Raw genomic sequence first — 25,000 nt, 5'->3', positions numbered from 1 at the left:
TAAACTATCAAAAATTATTTTATAGAACTTGAAAAAACCATAACAGAATTCATCTGTAAGAACAAAACTTCAAATATATCAAGGGAATGAATTAAAAAAAATGTGAAGGAAATGTTTTAGGTATACCAGATTTTAAATTGTATTATAAATTGTTAATTATTAAAACAGTTTGGTACTGGCTAAGAAATAGAGTGATGGATCAGTGAATAAATGAGATACAAATTGCTTTCTAGTTAATGGGCTTAGTACATGATAAACTCAAAGATCCAAGTTTTGGGGATTATGCCTCATTAATTGATAAAAAGTGCTGGGAAAAATGGAAAACAGTATGGTAGAAACTAGATATAGACTAAAATCTCATACCATATTCCAAAGGTAAGGTCAAAATTAGATCTTAATTTTCATATTTATATTCTGATTCATAACTCTTTAGTCAATGAATGCCAAATAGTTTTGTTTTTCCAAATTCATATTTTATTTTATTTTTCCAGTTACATGTTATGAAAGGTTTTCAACACCTACATATGCATGTTTATAAGTTACATAATTTCCTTCTGCCCTCCTTTCCCACCTCCCTCTCATTAACAGGAAATAATCTGGTGAACATTGTACATATACATTTGTGTTTAACATGTTAACAGATTACTTATTTTCTGTATTAGGACAAAGTGAAAAGAAACAAAACCATGAAATAGGAAAGGAAAACATAAGAAAATTTTGAAACAAATGTAGTGGTCAGTAAGATTCTGTAGGGTTTTTTTGGTTTTTCTTTGTCTGGATGTGGATAGCATTGTCATAACAGATTTCTCAGCGTTGTCCAAGCTCTCTGAACTTCTGAGAAGAGGTAATAGCAAATAATTTTGATATTTGCTTTTTTACATATAGTTTTAGTTCTCATGTGGCTAGGCTACCTTCCTTTGTGTTTTTTCCACTATATTCCTTGATATTCTTGATCTTTTATTTTTCAAGAGAAATTTTGTTATTGTTTTTCCCAGCTCTGTAAAATAATTTTGGGGTAGTTTGAAGCATATAAATTTAGTTAGTTGGTTTGTTGTGCATGGTTACTTTGAACACAATATAATTAACTTGTTTATTCGTTTTATCCTGTGTGTGTGTGTGTGTGTGTGTGTGTGTGTGTGTGTGTGTGTTTCAAGGAATTTACTTGTAACTTGTAAATCCATCTAATCCTGAATTTTAGTTCCATTATCTAATTTCCATTTAGTAGCATTTATTTGTATGGCAGTGGCTGAACTTAAAATTTTCTATTCTCAGTTAATTGTGATTGGTAATTGGTTGTATTTATTTTATATTATTAATACAATGATCTGGTAAAAGTAAACATAAACTCCCTTCTGCCCTCCAAAAAGATAGAGAAATCTCAAGAGAAATGATGTGAGAGAACAAAAAAGTGTACTTCAGTCTGTGTTAGTATACCATCAGCTCTATTTCTGGGATGAGTTGCCTTTTGTATCATAAGTCCACCAGAGAAGTTGCCTCAATATCTTTTCCCACAGTCACTATTAATAGCTGTATTTCCCTCAGTTCTAATCCTCTCCATTCCCATTTATTCTTTTTCTCTCCTTTCACCATGTGCCTCCTCAGAAGTATGTTGTATCTGACTACCCTCTCCCACAATCTTCCCTATCTTCTATCATATAGTCCCCCCATCCCCACCACTGTCCCCACCATCCTTTTATCCTATCCCTTTCCTCTCATTTTTTCTCTAGGATAAGGGATTTCTATACTCTATTCAGTGTGTTTGTTATTTCCCCTCTGAACCATTTCTGATGAGAATGAAGGCTCACTCATTCTCCCTCCCCTTCCCCCCCTTCTACTCTATTGCAAAAACTTTTTCTTGACTTATGTAAAATATCTAAGCCCATTCTACCTCTCCTTTCCCTCTCTCTCTCTCTCTCTCTCTCTCTCTCTCTCTCTCTCTTTCTCTCTCTCTCCTTAAGGTTTTTTTTTTACAAGACAATGGGGTTAAGTGACTTGCCCAAGGCCCCACAGCTAGGTAATTATTAAGTGTTTGAGGCCAGATTTGAACTCAGGTACTCTTGGCTCCAGGGCCAGTGCTCTATCCTTTCCCTTTCTCCCAGTACTTACCTTTATCACATTGATTCCATCTTTATACTATAGTTTACCATTATATTCAGCTCTCTCCTGTGCCTTGTCTATATATACTCCTTTTAACAGCTCTTATAAATGAGAAGGTTCATATGAGTTATCAGTATCTTCTTCCCATGAAGAAATATATGCAGTTCTCCATTATTAAATCCATTATAATTTGCCCTTCCTGTCCACCCTCTCTGAATCCTGTCCACCCTCTCTATGAATCACCTGAGTTCTGTACTTGAAGATCAAACTTTTTGGTCAGCTCTGGTCATTTCAACAGCAAAATTTGAAAGTCCACTTTTTCATTTAATGTCCATATTTTCTCCTGGAAGAGGATGTTCAGTTTTTTAAATGAATGAACAATATTATATTAATTTTTTATTTAAGAAATAACTGTGCCAAGGCACCAAAGTTTTTCTATGGAGTCCAGGACTATTGACTCAGATGCTAATTTGAATATTAATATTGATGATAATAATAGTAATACAAATTAGCATTTGTATTTTGCTTTAAGGTTTGTAAAGAGTTACAAATATTTTATCCTTTTTTATATACATTTTTATTTACTTACAGATTACTAAGATAATCTTGTTAAAAGAGTAAGCATAATACCCCTCACTCCACAAAAATAAAAACATCATGAGAAATAAAATGAAAGAAAGAGGAAAAAATGTACTCAGTCTGTGTTCACATACCATCAGCTCTGTCTGTGGGGGTGGATCTGCATTCTTTATTATAAATCCATTAGAGAAATTGCTTCCATATTTTTCCACAGTTGCTATTGCTGATTGTAATTCCCTCTATCCATTCCTCCCCACTACCATTTATTCTGTTTTCATTCTACTTTTACTCTGGCCCTCTTCAAAAGTGTGCTGTGGGGCAGCTGAGTGGCAAAGCGGACAGAGCATTGGCCCTGGGGCCTACATCCCACCCCAGAGACCCAGCAACCATTCACCCCTTGGTCTGGGACATGTCATCCAATTCCACCTTGTTGCAAAAAGTAAAAAAAGAAAATGTATTAGACTACCCTCTCCTATGATCTACCCTCTCCTCTATCACCTACATTCCCCCCTCCCCTCCCCCATCTCCTTTCTCCCAATGCCTTTCTCTCCTTTTTCTTCTAGATTTCTATGCCCTATCAAAGTATGTGTGGTGTTTCCTCTCTTAGTAATTTCCAATGAGAATGAAGTCTCCCTCATTCTCCCTCAACTTCCCCACTTCCATACCATTGCAAAAGCTATTTCTTGACTCTTTTACATGAAATATCTTAGCCTATTCTACCTCTCCTTTCTCTTTCCCCTACTACATTTCCCTTTCACCCATTGATTCCATTTAAAAAATATTTTATGCCTTCAAATTCAGCTCTCTCTGGTGCCTTGTCTATATATGCTTCCTCTAACTGCTCTAATAAATGAGAAGGTTCATATGAGTATTATCAGTATCATCTTCTCATGCAGGAATACATATAGTTCATCATCATTAAATTCCTCATAATTTACTCTTCTCATCCATCCTCTCTAGGCTTCACCTGAGTCCTGTACTTGAAGACCAACCTTTCTGTTTAGCTCTGTTTTTTTCAACAGGAACATTTGAAAGTCCCCTGTTTCATTGAAAGTCCATCTTTTTCCTTGGAAGGAGATGTTCAGTTTTGCTGGGTAGTTGATTCTTGGTTGTAAACCAAGATCTTTTGCCTTCTAGAACATCATATTCCAAGCCCTATGAGTCCTTAATGAAGATGCTGCTGAGTCTTGTGTAATCCTGATTGTAACTCCATAATATTTGAATTGTTTTGTTCTAACTACTTATAATATTTTCTCTTTGCCTTTGGAGTTCTGGAGCCTGGCTGTAATATTCCTGGTTTTTTTTTTTATCTCTTTCAGGAGATTGGTGGATTCTCTCATTTCTGTTTTACCCTCCGCTTCTAGAATATCAGGGCAATTTTCCTGTAGAAGTTCTTTTAAAATGAAGTCAAGGTGCTTTTCCTAATCATGACTTTCAGGTAGTCCAATAGTTTTTATTTTTATTTTTAATTTTAGAAAGGTTTTCTTTATTTTGAGTTTTATAATCCCCCTCCCCCAATCTTGTTTCCCTGCCCCCACCCCCACAGAAGGCAGTTTGTTAGTCTTTATGTCATTCCCATAGTATGCATTGATCTAGGTTGAATGTGATAAGAAAGAAATGATATCCTTAAAGAAGAAACATATAGTATGAGATATAGCAGAATTATATAATAAGATAAGATTTAAAAAAAAATTAAAGGTAATAGTCTTTAGTCTTTGTTCAAACTCACAATTTTGGCTCAGGATACAGATGGTATTCTCCATTGCAGATACTCCCAAATTGTCCTTGATTGTTGCACTGATGGAATGAGCAAGTCCAGTAAGGTTGATCATCACTCCCATGTTGCTATTAGGATGTACAATGTTCTTCTGGTTCTGCTCATCTCACTCAGCATCAGTTCATGAAAATCCTTCCAGGCTTCCCTGAATTCCTATTCCTCCTGATTTCTAATAGAACAATAGTGCTCCAAGACCAATAATTTTTAAATTGTCTCTTCTGGATCTGTTTTCCAGATCAGTTTTTTTTCAATGAGATATTTCACTTTTTTTTCCAGGTTTTTTTCTTTTGGTATTGTATTATTGTTTCTTGATTCCTTGTAAAGTCATCAGCTTCCTTTAGCTCCGTTCTACATTTGAAGGATTTGTTTTCCTCTCAGAAAGCTTTCTTATCTCCTTTTCCATCTGGCCAATTCTGCATTTTAAGGCATTCTTATTAACTTTTTGGACTGCTTTTTCCATTTGACCTAAACTGGTTTTTAATGTTATTTTCTTTGGCTTTTTTGGGATTTCTTTCACCAGGCTGCTGACTTGGTTTTCAGGATTTTCCTACATTTCTCCCATTTCTCTTCTCAATTTTACCTTTGCCTCCCTTACTTGATTTTCAAAGTCTTTTTTGAGCTCTGTCAGAGCCTTAGAGGCTCTGGATACAGAAGCTTGGACTTTCTCATCTTCTGAGTGTGCGTTTTGATCCTCCATGGGACCAAAGTAATTGCTATGGTCAGGTTTCTTTTTTTTCTGTTTGTTCATTTCACCAGCCTGTGCCCTTGTTTTTTGGGGGTGCTTTCTGAGCTTTTGAGTATTATTGGGACATCCCCCACAAGGACCTCAGTTCCTTTAAGGTCTTATGAGAGGCTCTGACTGCTCTCTTGGTCTGTGCTCTGGTCTGTGGATGACCACAGTCACTCCCCTCTGCCCTAGAGTTGTGAGGAGGATCCTTACTTTATGATGGTGGGGTTCCAGCCTGTGACTAGGTCTACTTATGATCAAAGCACCAGAGTCCTGTCACAGGAACAGAGGAGAGACCTTGAGAGTCTCCCCCCACCCCCTTATGGACTGTGGGCTGAGTGCTCTGGGAACAGTTGCCGGGCAGCTCCCTGCTGGGCAACTTTGTGGGCCTGTTTCTGTTTCCAGGGACCTGGGCTATGCTTAGGGCCACACTGGCTTCCACTCACTCTGGCAGAGATTTCCCTGTTTATCTTCCAAGTTGTGTTCGGTGTTCTCTGGGTTGGCAGGTCTGGAAACTGCTTCTGCTACCAGGAGCTGGTGCTCCCAGAGACCCAGGCTCCCTGTCAGCTGTTCCTGGAAGGATGGAGCTCCTTTGCTCTGGCGTGATCATTCTGGCTGTGCTTCCATCCCCTCTAACCCCATGGAACAGAGCCTTCCCACAATCTTGCAGGTTGCCTTGGGCTGGAGAATTGCTTCACTGGATCTTCCTGTGGGTTCTGTCTCTCAAAAATTTAGTTAGAGCCATAATTTTAAGATTTTTGAAATATCTTGGAGAGAGAGTTTCTAGGAAAGGCTGTTCTGGTGCCGCCATCTTGGTTCTGTCCCTGAGGATGTTCAGTTTTGCTAGGTAGTTGATTCTTGGTTGTAATCTAATCTCTTTTGCCTTCCAGAATATCATATTCCAAGCCCTTAAAGTAGATGTTGCTAAATCCTGTGTAATCCTGAATTGTTTCTTTCTGGCAGCTTTTTCATATTTTCTCTTTGTCTTGGAGTTTTGGAATCTGGCTATAATATTCCTGGGAGTTTTTCTTTTGGGATCTCTTTCAGGAGGTAATTGGTGAATTCCCTCAATTTCTATTTTACCCTCTGCTTTAGAATCTCAGGGCAGTTTTGCTGCATTATTTCTTGAAAAATTAAACCTAGGCTCATTTGCTGGTCATGACTTTCAGGTAGCCCAGTAATTTTTAAATTCTCTCTCTCTTAGATCTGTTTTCTAGGTCATTTGTTTTTCCAGTGAGATATTTCACATTTTCTTCTAGTTTTTCATTCTTTTGGTTTTGCTTTATTATTTCTTGGTATCTTGCAAAGTCATCAGCTTCTGTTAGCTCCATTCTACATTTGAAGGAGTTATTTTTTCAGAGAGTTTTTGACATCTTTTCCATAGATGGCCAGATCTCCTTTTTAAATGCATTCTTCTCTTCATTTACCTTTTGGGTTGCTTTTTCCAATTGGCTTAAACTACTTTTTTTTTTTAGGTATTTGCAAGGCAAATGGGGTTAAGTGACTTGCCCAAGGCCACACAGCTAGGGAATTATTAAGTGTCTGAGGCCAGATTTGAACCCAGGTACTCCTGACTCCAAGGCCGGTGCTTTATCCACTACGCCACCTTAGCCACCCCCTAAACTACTTTTTAACACATTATTTTCTTTAGTTTTTTTGTCTTTTGTATTTCCTTCACCAAGCCTACTGACTTGATTTTTGTGATTTACCTGCATTGCACTCATTTTTCTTCCCAATTTTTCTTCTACCTCCTTTAATTGCTTTTCAAAGTCTTTTTTGAACACTTCTATTTCCTGAGCCCAATTTCTATTTCTCTTGGATGTTTTGGATGCAGAAGCTTCAACTTTTTCATCTTTTGAATGTGTATTTTGATCCTCCTTGGAACCAAAGTAATTTTCTATTGTCATGTTCTTCCTTTTCTGTTTTTTTGCTCATTTCCTCAGCCTGTGATTGATTTACTGCACTTGCAAGGCTTTGGGGTTTTTTTGGACACCCCACAGACCTCTAAGGTCTTATGAGAGGCTCTGACTGCTCTCTTAGCCTGTGCTCTGGTCTGTGGATGACTACAGACCTTCCCCTCTGCCCTGGAGCTACTTGGCTATGGTAGTATGGGTGCCCAGATTGTGACCTGGATCTCAGTGTGGCCAAACAACAGAGTCCTTCCCTAGGGAGAGTAGAGAGTCCTCTGCAGTCTCTCCCCACCCCCTTACTGTCTGTGGACTGATTGTTCTGGAAGTACAGGGTGGCTCTGCGGGTTCCCACTGCAGCTTCCACCACAGGGCTGACCTGAGGCCTGTGCTCACTCTAGTGTGGTGGAGTTCTCTCCCAGAACTTTCAAGCTGTCCCTTGTAATCCCTGGGCCAAGATGCCTATAAACTGCCCCCTCTGCTATGGACCCAAGCCCCTCCTCAGAATGTTCTTAGGAGGCTGGACTGATGTTGTGGCTCTTTCCAGTGCCCTGGTCCCAGTGAAACAGACCTTTCCCATGCATCTTCTAAGGTGTCTTGGACTGGGAAATTATCACTCAGTCTTTTTGTGAGTTCCCCCCCCCCCCCAGTTTTGGCTTGACTCATAATTTTATGACTTTTGGAGTTTTTTTGGGGGGGGCGAGTTTCTGTCAGTTCCTGCCCTCACGCTGCCATCTTGACTCTGCCCTTGTTACTTGTAATTTGAAAGGAAATGGTGAGGTGATACGTGAAAGTAAGAGATGAGAAGGTCAGATTGGCCAATGTGACCAGAAAGGATAATGATCATTGTTGGAAGGGTTGTGGGAAATCTGGGACACTATTACACTGTTGGTGGAGCTGTGAACTCATCCAACCTTTCTGGACAGCTATTTGGAATTATGCCAGTCGGGAACAATTTTGGGCTGTCTGCAGAGGAGAGTGCCATCTGTATCTAGATAAGGAGCCGTGGAGTTTGAACAAAGTTCAAGGACTATTCCCTTTAATTTAGGAAAAAAACAGATATCTTATTGTCTGATCTTGTTACCTCTTAGACTTCTCTTCTTTAAGGATATGATTTCTCTCTCATCACACCCAATTTTGATCAAGGTACAACATGGAAACAAAGTAAAGACTGACAGATTGCTTTCTGTGGGAGGTTGGGGGGGGGAAGTAAGATTGGCGGAAAAATTGTAAAATTCAAATAATATCTTTAATAAAAATAAATTTAAAAAATGAGATGATTTAGACAATAATTTGGTGGTGGTTGAACCAGAAAAAATTCAAAATAAGAAGGGGTGGAGAAATATTAAGAGAGAAACCCTATTTGGATATAAAGTGGAAATTGGAGACAAGTTTGTAGCATATGAAAGGCAGAGGTGATTACCAGATATAAAAGCATATGAGCAAAATGTCATAACCATCTTAGAAGTCTTACAGTTCACAACCAAGTTCCTATATTTGCAAATTGCAATGCCTCCAGTGAAAAATCCAGAAATAAGTTTATTATAAATAACTTATGATATTTTTAGTATTTTAAGGGCTATTAGAAAAAAGTATAAATATCCAAATTTCTTTGCATGAGAGCTGTTACTGTATTGTAAATAATGTTTTCATTTGACTAAGCACATTGTAGCGCATCATTTGTTTCTGTAAACAGTACTGATCCTCTGTATAGTTCTCAAATACATCATAAATTAGACTGCCTTTGCTTTCAAATCAAAGTTTCATTATATTGACAAAGTACTGCTATCAAGTAATCTACTAGAGTACATATTGGAATTAAGTACATGAGAGATGGCTACTTTTGAGAAAGTAAGAAAAACGAAAAGCAGTGTGTGGCAAACACTTCCTCTTCTATTACTGTTCTTCTCATAGCATCTTCCTATCTCTCTCTTGCAACTTGGGAACACCTATCATTCATGAATTGAAATTCACTACCTATAAGTTAACTTGTAGAAAAGGCTTCTGCCACCTAAACAGGCTTCTGTCATTCCTACTTAACTAGCATGATGCAGTGGTCCCACACATTATCTAGGCTAGCATTTCTACCTGCTCAAGTGATCACTCTTCCTCCAGTAAATTGCCTCAGACTGCAGACTTCTCCTACAGATTTTTCCTGGTGTAGACATGGCTCTAAGGTCAGCACTCTCTTACATAAAGGTTTGGTGTTGAAATGAAATGAGGTACCTGTGAATCATCAAACATTTAACAAAGGAGGAGTTTTACTTTGCCCTAACAGAGTAAGAATATACAGTAAAGATACAGTAGTACTTGGCTTTAATGTAGTTTCTAGCACTCACTAAGTCAGAGAGCACAAAGCACATAGCACGTGTATGACTTGGACTAAACTCGTGTAGTTTATAGCTTGGGATTCTTAATCATCCTAAGATAGAAAGTTGTATTAGAAAAGCTGAATCCATTGTATTTTATGAAGAGAGGTAGCTTTACCAGGGAAGTTGTTTGAGATACCAGGGCTAAAAAGAGCTATGTGATTATTGTATGTGTTGAGAAAAATGTGTCAGGGTTGGTGAAAGATAGAAGGAAAGTCAACATTGCCTCAGAAGCAAGTGATTACTTGTTCACTGGATCTTGGGTTTTTTTTTTTTATTAGCTAGAGAAGCCAAAGATGATATGTATGTATTTTTGCAAATTGTAAAAGAATATTGCAGCCTTTTGGTGAGGTCTGAAACCAAGTTGTAAGGCACTAAGAAATGTCATTTATTTAAGTAATGTTTTGAAAAAGTAGATGTATTTCTTTTAGGGGGGGAGGGAGTTTGTTTAATTTCATATATTTCTGACCCTCTCTGGCCATCATGTTCTCTGACTTTGATTTCTTTTTTTCTTTTTAAAGACTTTATTTATTTTGAGTTTTACAATTTTTTCCCCTAATCTTACCCCCCCCCCCACAGAAGGGAATTTGCCAGTCTTTACATTGTTTCCATGCTATACCTTGATCCAAATTGAATGTGATGAGAAAGAAATCATATCCTTAACGAAGAAACATAAAGTATAAGAGATAGCAAGATCAGACAATAAGATATCAGGTTTCCCCCCCTAAATTTAAGGTAATAGTTGGTCTTTGTTCAAACTCCACAGTTCTTTCTCTGGATACAGATGGTATTCTCCATCGCAGACAGCCCCAAATTATCCCTGATTGTTGTACTGATGGAATGAGCAAGTCCATCAAGGTTGATCATCGCCCCCATGTTGCTGTTAGGGTGTACAATGTTTTTCTGGTTCTGCTCATCTCCCTCAGCATCAGTTCATGCAAATCCCTCCAGGCTTCCCTGAATTCCCATCCCTCCTGGTTTCTAATAGAATAATAGTGTTCCATGACATACATATATCACAGTTTGCTAAGCCATTCCCCAATTGAAGGACATTTACTTGATTTCCACTTCTTTGTCACCACAAACAGGACTGCTATAAATATTTTTGTACAAGTGATGTTTTTACCCTTTTTCATCATCTCTTCAGGGTATAGACCCAGTAGTGGTATTGCTGGATCAAAGGGTATGCATATTTTTGTTGCCCTTTGGGCGTAGTTCCAAATTTCTTTCCAGAAAGTTTGGATGAGTTCACAGCTCCACCAACAGTGTAATAGTGTCCCAGATTTCCCACAACCTTTCCAACAATGATCATTATCCTTTCTGGTCATATTGTCCAGTCTGAGAGGTGTGAGGTGGTACCTCAGAGAAACTTTAATTTGCATTTCTCTATTAAGTAATGATTTAGAGCAATTGTTCATATGGCTATGGATTGCTTTGATCTCCTCATCTGTAAATTGCCTTTGCATATCCTTTGACCATTTGTCAACTGAGGGATGGCTTTTTTTAAATATGACTCAGTTCTCTGTATATTTTAGAAATGAGTCCTTTGTCAGAATCATTAGTTGTAAAGATTGTTTCCCAGCTTACATTTCTTTTGATCTTGGTTACAGTGGTTTTATCTGTGCAAAAGCTTTTTAATTTAATATAATTGAAATCATCTAGTTTGTTTTTGGTGTTCTCCATCTCTTCTTTAGTCATAAACTGCTTCCCTTTTTTATAGATCTGACAGGTAAACTAGTCCTTGATCTTCTAGTTTGCTTGTCTAAATCCTGTATCCATTTGGATCTTATTTTGGTATAGGGTGTGAGGTGTTGGTCTAATCTAAGTTTCTTCCATACTAATTTACAATTTTCCTAGCAGTTTTTATCAAAGAGAGAGTTTTTATCCTAATAACTAGACTCTTTGGGTTTATCAACCAGCAGATTACTATAATCGTTTCCTGCTATTGCACCTAGTCTATTCCATTGATCCACCGCTCTATTTCTTAGCCAATACCAGATAGTTTTGATGACTAATGCTTTGTAATGTAATTTTAGATCAAGTAGGGCTAAGCCCCCTTCTTTTGTACTTTTTTTCATGAAATCCCTGGAAATTCTTGACTTTTTATTTCTCCGTATGAATTTACTTATAACTTTTTCTAATTCATTTAAGTGATTTTTTGGAATTTTGATTGGTAGGGCACTAAATAGATAGTTTAGTTTTGGTAGAATTGTCATTTTTATTATATTACCTTGCCCTGTCCATGGGCAGTTGATGTTTGCTCTGACTTTAGTTTCTGATTAAATTCTAGAGACTTTATTTCCTTAGTATCTCTTTTGGAGGCATTTTTCTCTGCTTATTTTCTAAGGGATGTTCAGGAGTTATCTGTAACTTTGCTCTAGGTCATTGCTATTATCTTCTAATGCATTTTTTTCAAATAGAAGAAAATTTAAAGAAAAGATAAAACATCTTTTTTATTATCTAGATTTCCTCTGTATCCTTTTTCCTCCTCTTCCTATAAAGTGAATAAATAATATTTTTTATGATTTATTTATATATGTTCACATTACTACAATAATCTTTTTGTGAAAGTAAACATAATCCCACCTACCCCCAAAATGATAGTGTTCAGACTGGGATGGGTTGTGTTCTTTATCAGAAGTTCATCAGAGAATTTGTTTCAATAACTTTTTCCCCATAGTTGCTATTGTTAACTGTATTTCCCTCCATTCTTTTCCTCCCCACTCACATTTATTAGCTGCTCTCTCACTTTTCCCCCTGTTCCTCCACAAAAGTGTGTTTTGTCTGACTACCCTCTCCCACTATCTTACCTCACATCTTTCACTTACACCCCACCTCCCCCTGTCCCCTTTCTTCCATCCCTTTCCTCTTTTTCCTCTAGGGTAAGATGGATTCTATATCCTATTGAGTTTGTATTTATTTATTTCCTTTCTGAGCCACTAATGATGAGAATGAAGGCTCACTCATTCCCCCTTCCACTCCATTGCAAAAAGTTTTTTCTTGATTCTTTTACATGAAATTATTACCTCACCTTACCCTTTCTCCCAGTACATTCCTTTTTCACCCATTGAATTCCTCTTTATATTATATTATATTATACCATTATATTCACCTCCCTCCTGTGCTCCTAACTGCTCTAATAAATGAGATGGTTCCTATGAGTTATTAGTATCATCTTTCTATGCAGGGGTACACACAGTTCAACATCATTAAATGCCTCATAATTTTCCCTTCCTGAACCCTTTTTTATGCATCATCTGAGTCCTGTATTTGAAGTTCAAACTTTTTGTTCAACTCTGGTTGTTTCAACCATAAAACTTGAAAGTCCTCTATTTCATTGAATGGCCATTTTTCCCCTTGAAAGAGGATGTTCTGTTTTGCTAGGTAGTTGATTCTTGGTTGTAATCCAAGTTCTTTTTGTCTTCCAGAATATCATTTTCCAAGCCCTATGAGCACTTAATGTAGACCCAAATCCTGTGTAATCCTAACTGTAGTGCCAATGCTAATTAAATTGTTTCTTTCTGGCTGCTTGTAATATTTTCTCTTTGACTTGGGAGTCCTGGAATTTACTTATAATATTCCTGGGAGTTTTTCTTTTGGGATCTTTTTCAGGAGGTGGATTTCCTCAATTTCTATTTTACCCTCTGCTTTTAGAATATCACGGCAATTTTGCTGGATCATTTCTTGAAAAATGAGGACTGTACTCTTTTCCTGGTTATGACTTTCAGAAAAGTCAATAATTTTTAAATTATCTCTCCTGAACCTGTTTTCCAGGTCAGTTGTTTTTCCAAAGAGATACTTCACATTTTGTTCTAGTTTTCATTCTTTTGTTTTTTGTTTTATTTTTTCTTGATTTCTCACAAAGTCATCAGCTTCCCTTAGCTCCATTCTACATTTGAAGTGGTACATTCTTCAGAGAGCTTTTTTATCTCCTTTTCCATTTGGCCACTTCTGCTTTTTAAGACATTCTTCTCTGACTTTTTGAACTACTTTTTCCATTTGACCTAAACTGGTTTTTAAAATTTTTTTTTCAGTTTTTTTGTATTTCCTTTACCAAGTTGTTGACTCTTGGTTTTCATGATTTTCCCAACACTCTAAATATTTCTTCCTGATTTTTTTCTCTACATCCTTTCCTTGCTTTTCAAAGTCTTTTTTTGAGCTCTTCCATAGAAATTTCTTATTTCTCTTGGAGGCTTTGGATACAGAAGCTTTGACTTTGTCATCATCTGAGTGTGTATTTTGATACTCCATGGGATCACAGTAATTGTCTATGGTCAGATCCTTTTTCTCCTGTTGTTTGCTCATGTCTCCAGCCTATGACCTGATTTTAATGTACTTGCCAAGTTTTTTGGACACCCTCCCTCCCTCCCTAGGACCTCAATTTTTTTAGGGTCTTATGAGAAGCTTTGACTGCTCTCCTGACCTGTGTTCTGGTCTGTGGTGACCACCAGCACTCTACCCTGGAGTTGTCAGGAGGGTCCATGCTCTTTTACAATGGTATGGGGGCCCAGACTATGACCTGGATCTGATTGTGGCCAAACAGCAGATTCTTGCCCCAGGGAGAGCAGACTTTCTAGTCTCTCAACCCCTCTCTCCTGACCATCTGTGGACTGAGCTCTTTGGAAGTAGCTGCTGGATGGCTCAGTGGGTTCCTGGGGTGGGGCTGCCCTAAGGCTCCTTCTGATGTCTGTGTTCACCTGTGCTCTGTGCTCACTCTGGTGCTGCAGAGTTTTTCCTGCTTACCTTCCAAGTTGTCCTTAGCAATCCCTGGGCTGAGAGGTCTGGAATCTTCACCCACTGCCATGGATCCAGGTGCCCCCTGGAACCCAGGGGCCCAGGAACTGTTCTTAGAAGACTGGAGCTGGTTTGCCTCCAGCAGAGTGTGGCACGGCTGTGGCTTGGGCTGTGTTGTGGTTCTTTCCAACCCTGGTCCCAGTGGAATGGACCTTCCCTGTGGATCTTCCAAGTTATTCTGGGCCTGAAAATTGCTTCTGTGAATGGTGCCATTCTAGAATTTGGTTAGAGTTTTAATTATATGGAGTTTGGAGTGTTCTGGGAAAGAACTTCTGGGAATTCCTGCCACCATGCTTACTTACATCTTGGCTCCCCCCCTCCCCAATATTTTTTTTTTAAAAGGTGAGAAGAGGAAAAATTATATTAAAACATTTCATCTCATCAGAATAATATGACATTATATCCAATGTGAATTCTGTTTTCTGCACAAGAGTAGGGTTACTTTCTTATATCCCTTCTTGGAGGCCAAACTTTATTGATATAATTTCTCAACATCAGTTTCAATTATTTTGTTGTGGTTCTTTCCATTTGCATTATTGTAGTCATTGTGTATACTGGTTCGGCTTACTTTAGTTTGCATCAATTCATGTAAGTCTTTGCATACTTTTTAATTCTTCACATTCATAATTTCTTATAATATTCTATTAATTAATATACACTATTTTATTCATCAGTTCTTCATTTGGTGGGCATTTATCTCTCTTCCTGACAGTTAACAATTTAATATAGACCAATCATGTAAAACATTTCCATAGTTGTTATTTTGGAAGAAGAAAGAGGTCAAAAGAAAAAAGCCATTAAAAAATAAAGTGAAAATAGTATTTTTTGACTTGTGTTTACACTCCATCAATTCTTTCCCTAGATGTGGTTAGCATTTTCCATCATGAATCTTTCAGAATTATCTTGGATCATTGTATTGTTGGGAAAAGCTAAGTCAGTCATAGTTGATCATCATATATATGTTGTGATTATTAGATCCATTTTTTTTTGGTTCTACTCATTTCACCTTGCATTATAGCTCATGTAGCCTTTCCAGGTTTTTCTGAAATCTTATCCCATAGCACAGTAATATTCAATTACATTTATAAACAACTACTTGTTCAGTCATTCCCTAATTAATGGGCATCCCCCTCAATTTCTAATTCTTTACCACCAGAAATAAAACTGATATAAATATTTTTGTTTATGTATGTCCTTTTCATTTTTTTGTGATTTTTTTTTTCTGATACAAATCTGGTGGTGGTATTTCTGAATATTCACAGTTGGATTGATCTTCCCATGGTTCCAAATTGCTCTCGAGAATGGTTGAGTTAGTTCACAACTCCACACATAGTGCAGTATTCCCATTTTCCCATATTCTCTCAAACATGTATCTTTTCCCTTTTCTAGCATATTAACTAATCTGATCAGTATGAGGCGATACCTCAGAATTGTTTTAATTTGCATTTTTCTAATCAATAAAGCATTATTGTTTTCTAATCAATAAAGTAATTAGAGCATTTTTTCATATGACTATGAAAAATGAAAACTGCCTTTTCACATCTTTTAACTACTGATAAAGAGAATGTCCTGTGTTCTTTTAAATTTGATTCAATTCTTTATTTAGTTGAGAAATGGGACCTTTATCGAACATACTTGCTGTAAAGATTTTCTCCCAGCTTTCTGTTTTTCTTCTAATCTTGGATGCATTGGTATTGGTTGTAAAAATCCTTTTTAATGTAATATAATCATAATTATCCATTTTATATTTCTAATGTTCTCTATCTCTTCTTTGGTCATGGTTTACTTCTTCATGGATCTGCCAGCCAAACTGTTCTTTGCTCTGCTAATTTGTTATGGTATAATTCTTTATGTCTAAATCATGTATCAATTTTTGATCTTATCTGGTGTAGGATGTGAGATGTTGGTCTGTACCTTGTTTGTGTTATATGTTTTCCAGTTTTCTCCAGCAGTTTTTGTCAAGTAGTGAGTTCTTATCCCAGAAACTGTGGTTTTTGAGTTAGTCAAACACTAGGTTACAGTTATTTACTGCTGTTTCTATTCCACTGATCTACTGCTCTGTTTCAATTAATACAGAGTAGGTTATCACTTCATAATAAAGTTTGAGATCTGATATGACTATTTCTCTTGATATTCTTGACTTTTGTTCTTCCAGATGAATTTTGTTATTAATTTTTCTAGTACTATAAGATAACTTTTTTAGCAGTTTGATTAGTGTGGCACTGAATAAGTAGATTAATTTAGGCAGAATTGATTTTCATTTTTATTATATTGGCTCAGCCTGTCAATGAGTAATTAATATTTTTTCTAGTTGTTTACACCCAACTTTATTTGTGAAAAGTGTAATGTAATTGTGTTCAGATGGTTCCTGTCATTCCTGGTTTTGTCTTGGTATAGACTCTCAAATAATTTATATCATCTACAGTTATTTTAAGTGGGATTTTTTTTTTATCTCTTACTGCTGGGTTTTATTGGTAATAAAAATGCTGGTGATTATGGGTTTTTTTTAATATCTTGCAATGTTACTAAAGCTGTTAATTATTTTGACTTTTAAATTTGATTCTCTAGAATTATTTAAGTATATCTTCATCATCTGCAAAGAGTAATAGTTTTATTTCTTCATTGCCTATTCTAATTCCTTGAATTTCTTGCTCTAGTATTATTGCTACAGCTAGCATTACTATTAGAATATTGAATAATAGTGGTGATAATGATCTTATTGGCAGGGCTTCCAGTTTATCTCCATGACAAATAATGCTAGCTGATGACTTCAGATTACTTACCATTTTAAGAAAAAATCCATTTATTCCTATGCTCTTTAGTGTTTATTGTCTTATTAGGCCATCTAATAGATGTGAGGCAGTAACTCAGAATTGTTTTAATTTTGATTTCTCCAATTATTAGTGTGTTAGAGCATTTTTTCATATGACCATAAATAGCTTTGATTACTTCATCTGAAAACTTCATATCTCTTGGTCATTTTTTCAATTGGGGAATGGTTCTTGCTTTTATAAATTTGACTCAGTTCTCAAATATATATATTTGAGAAATTAGGCCTTTATAAAACAAACCTGCTTTAAAATTGTTTTCATTCCTGTCTCTCCTTTAACACTGTTCCTCTTCAAAAGTGTTTTGCATCTGACTACCCTCTCTCCAAATCTGTCCTTTTTTTCTATCATTCCCCCCTCTTAACCCCTTCCCCTGTAAGGTAAAATAGATTTCTATACCCAATTGAGTGTGTATATTATTCCTTCTTCAAGCTATTTCCCCCTTTTTCACCTCCACTGTAAAATCTTTATATTGACTGAGATAAAATATCCCTTCTACCTTTCCTTTTCCCTTTTTTCCCAATATATTCCTCTCTCAATTCTTGATTTAATTTTTAAAAAAATTATCATCTTTTCATATTCAACTCATACTTCTTTCTACCTTCTGTCAGTATTATATCAGGAAGGAACCTTAACTTGCTCACAATTTCCCTTTCCTGTTTACCTTTTCATATTTCTCTTGAGTCTTGTATTTGAAGATCAAAAGTTCTGTTCAGCTTTGGTCTTTTTCATCAGGAAAGTTTGAAAGTCCCCTATTTTATTGAATGTCCATCTTTCCCCCTGAAAGAATATGCTCAGTTTTCCTGGTAGTTGATTCTCTCTCTTTTTTTTTTTGGCTAAATTTTTATTTATTTATTTAAGACAGTGGGGTTAAGTGACTTGCCCAAGGTCACACAACTAGGCAATCCCACAGTTCGGATTTGAATTCAGATCCTCCTGACTCCAGGCCTGGTGCTCTATCTACTATGCCACCTAACTGCCCTTGGTAGTTGATTCTTGATTGTAATCTAAGCTCCTTTTCTTCCAGAATATCATATTCCAAGCCCTCTGATCCTTTGATGAGGAATCTTGTGTTATCCTGACTATGGCTCCACATTATTTGAAATGTTTCTTTTTTGACTACTTGCAGTATTTTCTTCTTGACCTGAGAGAACTAGTATTTGACTATGATATTTCTGGGGGTTTTCATTTTGGCATCTCTTTCAGGGGGTTATTGGTGGATTCTTTCAAATGCTATTTTACCCTCTGGTTCTGGAAGAATGTTAAGGCAGTTTTTCTTGATATTTACTTGAAAGATGATATCTAGGCTCTTTTTCTGATCATGGCTTTCAGATAATTCAGTAATTTTAAAATTATCTCTCCAGGCTCTATTTTCCATGTCAGTGTTTTAACAATGAGATAGTTCTCATTTTCTTCTTTTTTTCCTCTTTTGGTTTTGTTTTATTGTTTCTTGATGTCTCATTAGCTTTCATTTGCTAAATTCTAAATTTTAAGGAATTTTAAGGAGTTTTCGTACCTACTTTTCCATTTGTCCAATTCTGCTGTTTAAGGCATTCTTTTCCCCATTGCCTTTTTGTGCCTCTTTTTACCTTTTGAACTAGTGTGTTTTTTAAGGTCTTATTTTCTTCAGTATTTTGTGTGTGTGTGTGTGTGTGTGTGTGTGTGTCCTTAGGAAGTGGCTGTTTTTCATGAATTTCTTGTTTAACTCATTTCTTTTTCCTTTACTTCTTTTATGGGTTTCAAAAATCCCTTTTGAATTCTCCGAAGACCTGAGATCAATTCATATTTTCTTGGAGGTTTTGGATGTAGGAGCTTTGACTTAGTTACCTTCTTAGTGTGTTTTGAGCTTTCTTGTCACCATAGTAATTTTCCTTGGTCAGGATTTTTTCCTGTTTATTTTCCCAGCCTTATTACTTGACTTTTAATTCTGTTAAAGTAGGACTCTGCTTCTTGTGTGGAGGGTGCACTATCCCAAACTTCTGGGATTTTGTGTAGCTGTTTTTAGAGATACTTCTAGGGACATGTATGTCTTTCCAAGGTGGTTTGATCTAAGGAAAGTTGTGTTTATTCCTCTCCTGGCCTGTGCTCTTATCATGATGAGGTCCTTGCTTCATTGTGGCTACAAGATCTGGTGTGCTAGTGCTCCTTAGCATCCTGAGACTGTCCACTTAGGACTGTGACCCTGTTCTGTATATGGACAAAGCCAGAGTCCTGTCTCAGTGCCAGCAAAGAGGCCCCTCAGTGCTAGCAAAAAGATATCCTTTTGACCAGTTGTTTGGCCCCTTTACTGAGCGTCCCAGAAGCAGCTGTTGCCTCTGCTGATTCAGTAGTTTCTCAAGCCAGCTCCTGGTTTATTTTGGTCAGTTCAGTGCTTAAGTGGTCTGAGGTGGACTGTGCTCTACTCTCATCCAGGTGAGGCAGACCTTTTCTACTGACCTTCCAAGTTGTCCAGCAGCTATGGGCTGAGAGGTCTGGGAAAAGCCAATGTTGCCCACTGGTTTAACTGCCCTATGTGTGCCATCCATTTCTCAAGGGAAAGTAGGTAACCTTCTTTCCTACATCTTGATACTGGAATTGAATTGTCTCATCCAAATATAACTATATCTCAGAAGACCTGCCTGTCAGAAGCTATCCCTTTTATCAGATTTGGCATCTGAGTCTTCAGATTTTCTAGCTCAGTAGCTGGAAAATAGATTTAGATTTAGGGCTTAAGAGTGCTGAGTTGTTAAATAATGAACAGGAAGCAACTGTTTACCCCCAAGCCTTCTTGTAGTTTGATTGGAATTAGAGAGAATATTTCTGCATGCTCCAAGAGAATTAGTCAGTCAATAACATTTCCTATGTACCTACTATGTTGTCATGGATATTTCTAAATGCTAAGGATCCCCCCAAAAGGCAAAAGACAGTCCTTTCCTTCCATGTGGTTAGGGACAATCTAATGGGGAAAACAGAATGCACACAACTATGTGCAAAGCAACTAATATTCCGGATAAACAGGAAATAATCAACAGAATGAAAGTACTAGAATTAAGAGGAATTGGAAAGACTTCCTGTAAGAAAATGAGATTTTAGCTGAGATTTGTGAGAAGCAAAGGGAATCCCTGGGGGCTAGAGATGAGAGAGGAAAAACATTCCATGAAGTAGAGACTTTCAGCAAATATGCTTGGAGTCAGGGGATATTTATTATTTCCAGAGCAGCAATAAAACCTGTTTCAGTGGAACATTGAGTGCATGGTGGGTACATACAGTATAAGAATACTGGGAAGGTGAGGAGGAAGTTGATAAAAACTGTCAAAACAGAATTTTATATTTGATAAGGAGTGCTGGAGTTTTGAGTGAGGTGTGTGACTGTCATCTGTGCATTAGTGAATGATTAATCAATGAAGCTCTTCCATGTCCCCAGTATAACCTGAACAAAAATAGTAAAACAAGTCAGGGGCATGGTGACCTTGTAGTAAAACACTCATATAATTGGGAACCTAGCCAATCCCCAATAAGGAGGGGAGCATTTACTGGAAACCTGGCCAGTAAATGTACCCCCTTTCCCAATTATCTGGAGAAGAAACATCCTTCCTGAAACTTGGCCAGTTTCAGGATGGCTCTTCTGAGTCCAGAGTCATGTAGATACTTGGCACCATGCCTTCTTTGTTTAGAATCCTATAATTACACAAGCCTTGCTCAGATCCCTTTGGAATCTCACCCATGGAGAAGACTCTCTGCTTGGGACCCTTCTGATCTGGACTATTGAAAATCAGGGTTCGCTAGCCTGAGGTATCTTTCATGAGTTAGTGTTTCCCAGATCCTGTTTGTTTGATTGTCTGATTGGTAACTTGATCGATTATCTTTAATAAATCTTTCTATCTCTTTTGATTGTCTTTGATAATGTTTCCTATCTCTTTCATTATCTTAATTGCTTTTATTATACTTACAATACTATTAGGAATCATTAGCTGTTGTTGCAAGCTTACTTTGACTTTACCTTTGTTATAATAATAATAATAATAATAAAAAACCACTTTGTGCTTTTCCTCTTTTGGAGTGTGTCTCACTGCAGGTGCGAATTCAAACTGAAACCATTAATCATAAAATTAGAAAGATTACTTTGACATTTGAATGGAAGATGAATTACAGTGGGGAGAGAATTGTGGTAGGCTACTCAACCAGGAGACTGTTGCACAAATCTAGACATGAGATTAAAGTCCTCTACCAGGGCAGTGTTAGTGACAGATAAGAGAAGAGGACAGATGTATTATATTATAAGATAAAATCTATAGATTTGGCAAAAGATTGGATATGGGGGATGAGAGTAGTGAGCAGTTGAGTATAACCCTTAGGCAGGATTACTGGGAATATGGTGGTACCCTCAATAGCCAAAGAAAAGTTTGGAAGTGAACAGAGTGTGTGTGGGGGGAATAGTCCAGTTTTGATTTTATTGTTTTTATTGTGTCTGTGGGACATCTAGTTTGAGATTAAGATATCTGAAAGACAGAGATGTGAGATTGGAGGTTAAACAGAGGTTAAAAGCTGTATAAATAAATTTGAGAATCACCAACAAAGTGATGGTAATTCCCCAGCTCACTTCAACAAGTGAGTAAAGCAAGAGAATGTGGGTGGTAGAATATTTCAAAGTTGGATATACAACCCTCAAAAAAAAATGAAGGAATAGTTTTATTGTGTAGATAGTAACTGAACTTATTCTTCTAGAATTCTCTTGCTTTTGATGAGTACTTTCTATATTGAGCTAATTTTTAATCTTTTAATGCTTTGTTTGATGGGTTTGTTAAGCTAGTCTTTAAATACAGTTAACCAGTCATTTAAAATTAAAATAAATTTCATTGTGAATACATTTAAATTCATTTAGTGTTTTCAATTAAAACATTGACAAGAATATTTTTAAAAGAATTTTCTATAGTTTAAAGTATTCTATATAGTATTCTATCAAGTGTTGTCATGGATCTTGAATTATATATCACAATGTATTTCCAACCATCTTAAAAATTTTTGTACTAAGTGCAAAATTCTTTTTATTGTTTTAACTTTGCTCTTCAAAAATGGACAGAAGATATTTTAACATATAGTAAGTAGATCATGCCATATGTACATTAAATTTGCAGTTTAGTAATAAATGATATTGATATTTAGATAATTCATAGAATATTTATATAATTAAAATAGTTATTAAAAACAAGGCAAACAGCTGTGTAAAATTAAAATAAACTTTGATTTCAGTATGACTTAAGTTATACAATATGATATAACTAGTATATTTCCCTTTTTTTTTATCTTTTCCTGCTCACTTCTTGGTTAAGAATTTTAAAAGTTGTTTATTTTATCGTATCTACATATTTTCCATTCCACATTACCTTTGACTAAACTCCCTGTATTCAGTAGCCTAGTAAGAAGCATTTGTGACACTGGTGGTGGAAGAGTTTGCTACAAATCTGGCAATACTTGCTGCCCATAGACAACTGTGACATTTTTCAAGTGGTCACACACCTTCTTCATATTCACTTTGGGTTACCAATACCAGCAGCTTCAATATCTTTAAGGTCAGGTAATCTGGAAAACCAAGGTTTTTAGCAAAATTTGGTTTCTTAATTCCTGGAACTATTTCTTGAAGTTGAGGTCACTCTGTCTTTTGTGACCAAAGTAAGTTATTTTATTTTATTTTATTTTTTGCAGGACAATGGAGTTAAGTGACTTGCCCAAGGTCACATAGCTAGGTAATTATTAAGTGTCTGAAGCTGTATCTGAACTCAGATCCTCCTGACTCCAGGGCCGGTGCTCTGTTCTGTGCCACCTATCTGCCCCTTCAAAGTAAATATAGTAGTTGGTGGTTATCGTACTTCTTTTAGCCTGCCATATTTCTTGATGTTTTTTTAACTGTGTTGGCTCTTCTGACAACAAAGCACAAAACCCTGAGCCAGTGAAAACCAAATCATTTTATTTCTATGTTTGTTTTTCACAGAATTCGACCTCAACTTGCAAAAGAAAAAATTGAAGGATGCCATATTTGTACTTCTGTCACACCAGGTGAACCTCAAGTGTTCCTAGGAAAAGATAAAGCTTTTACCTTTGACTATGTGTTTGATATTGAATCCCAACAAGAACAGATCTACACAGAATGCATAGAAAAACTAATTGAAGGTTGTTTTGAGGGCTACAATGCTACAGTTTTTGCTTATGGGCAGGTAAGTAGTGAATTATGACTAAATGATAGGAAATAAGTCAAGTCATTCCTTTAACAAAAGTGCTGATTTAATAGTAGTTTTATTGCTATCCTTGCTGTTGTCTAAAACCATCTTTTCTTTTTGGCAAGTTTATTCATTTTCCTTTTTTCTTATATTTAGACTGGTGCTGGCAAAACATACACCATGGGAACAGGATTTGATGTCAATATAATTGAAGAAGAACAGGGTATTATTTCTCGTGCTGTTAAGCATCTCTTTAAATGTATTGAAGAAAAGAAAGAAATTGCTATTAAAAATGGAGTTCCACCCCCTGATTTTAAAGTTAATTCTCAATTCTTAGAGGTAATATTTAATTATTTTCTTAATTTTTAAAAATAATGCCTTAAATATTCAATAAGAATTTTATATTTTTATTTTTGATAATTAAAAATAGTGGAATAACATTTAGATTGTTTTTAAAACATTCATTCTTTTTTAAAATGGTACTGATCTTTGGAATTATACTTGAAAAAGGTATTTCTTTTTCCCCCTCTTTAAAAATTTACTTATTTTTAACATTTATTTTTAAAAATTTTCAGTTCCCAAATCCCTCCCTCTTAACCTCTCCCTGACTCATACTCATTGAGAAGACAAACAGCATATCAGTGATACATAAGAAATCATTTAAAACATGTCTTTATTAACATGTCACTCCCCCCCCCCCCCCAAACAAGAAACATAAAGAAATAAAGAAAGTGGAACTTTGTGCTTCATTTTGCATTCACAGTTCATCAGTTCTCTCTGGAGGTAGATAGTATTTTTCAACATGAGCCGAAAGGGCCTTTCTTTGTGCTTACTAAATGTATGTATGTGTTATTATACTGTTTTGAAGTGTATTGCATATTTTGTGAAAATCTTTTGTGTGTGGTTAATTTTACATAGTTTCTATGACCTGAATGTCTGATTCTAATGCTTAGCATTTTGATAAGAAAACTACACTGCAATGGATGAATAAAAAATTTGATGACTGTTTATACCGGACAAGAATAATTAGCACTGTTCATTTCAGAATATTCCTCATATAACTGTAATGTGGTAATCAGTAATTTAATTGGAGTAGTTATCTATACAGAAAGGAGGAGGAGAAGAGAAGGATTAGCTGACATATAAACCTCATACTCTTCTGATCTGGTCATATCTAGGGTAATAGTAGAAAAGGGAAGAAGGAAGAAATTGCAATTAGAAGGAGAGTAAGTTAATGACTAAATTGGAAATATGTTAAACCTGGTCTACAGCCTATATCAGATTGTTTTCTGCCATGGGGAGAGGGAAGAGAAGGGAGGGTGGTAGAAAAATGTGGAACTCAGAAGCTTGCTTAAAGAATGAATGTTGAAAACTATCTTTATAAGTAATTAGAAAAAATAAATTAAAAAGTAGGTTAAAGAAGGAATTAATACAAAACAATTTCTTATCTGTCTCATCTAAGAGTGTTTAATATTATTTATAACTCCTTTTTATGTAGCAAAGAATGAGAATCTGAGGGGTGTACATAAGTTGGGAAATGGCTAAACACGTTAGAGTATTTAAATGAAATATTTTACTGTAAGAAATGATGAAAGGGAAGAATTGTAAGAATTGATGCAAACCAACGTGAACAGAATCAGAAGAGCAAATTGATAGTATGGTAAAGATAAACATCTTTTAAAGAATTAAGAACTCTGAAAAGCCTAATGATCAACCTCTATTCTAGAA

The 25,000-nt window shown here is 36.2% G+C and overlaps 1 protein-coding gene across 11 annotated transcripts in view; it reads left to right on the top strand.

The window, feature by feature from the left end:
* KIF21A (kinesin family member 21A) overlaps positions 1–25,000 on the top strand; it is a 150,425-nt gene that overhangs the window by 22,376 nt on the left and 103,049 nt on the right. For all 11 annotated transcript variants that reach the window (XM_074194842.1, XM_074194843.1, XM_074194845.1 and 8 more), the window contains exons 2-3: positions 23,047–23,269; positions 23,429–23,611. In XM_074194842.1, the coding sequence (XP_074050943.1) occupies positions 23,047–23,269; positions 23,429–23,611 (406 nt within the window). The remainder of the gene's footprint in view (positions 1–23,046; positions 23,270–23,428; positions 23,612–25,000) is intronic.

The sequence above is a fragment of the Macrotis lagotis genome, chromosome 7 (assembly GCF_037893015.1).
Source record: "Macrotis lagotis isolate mMagLag1 chromosome 7, bilby.v1.9.chrom.fasta, whole genome shotgun sequence".
Classification (NCBI taxonomy): Eukaryota; Metazoa; Chordata; class Mammalia; order Peramelemorphia; family Peramelidae; genus Macrotis; species Macrotis lagotis.
This window is presented reverse-complemented; position numbering and strand designations above follow the sequence as displayed.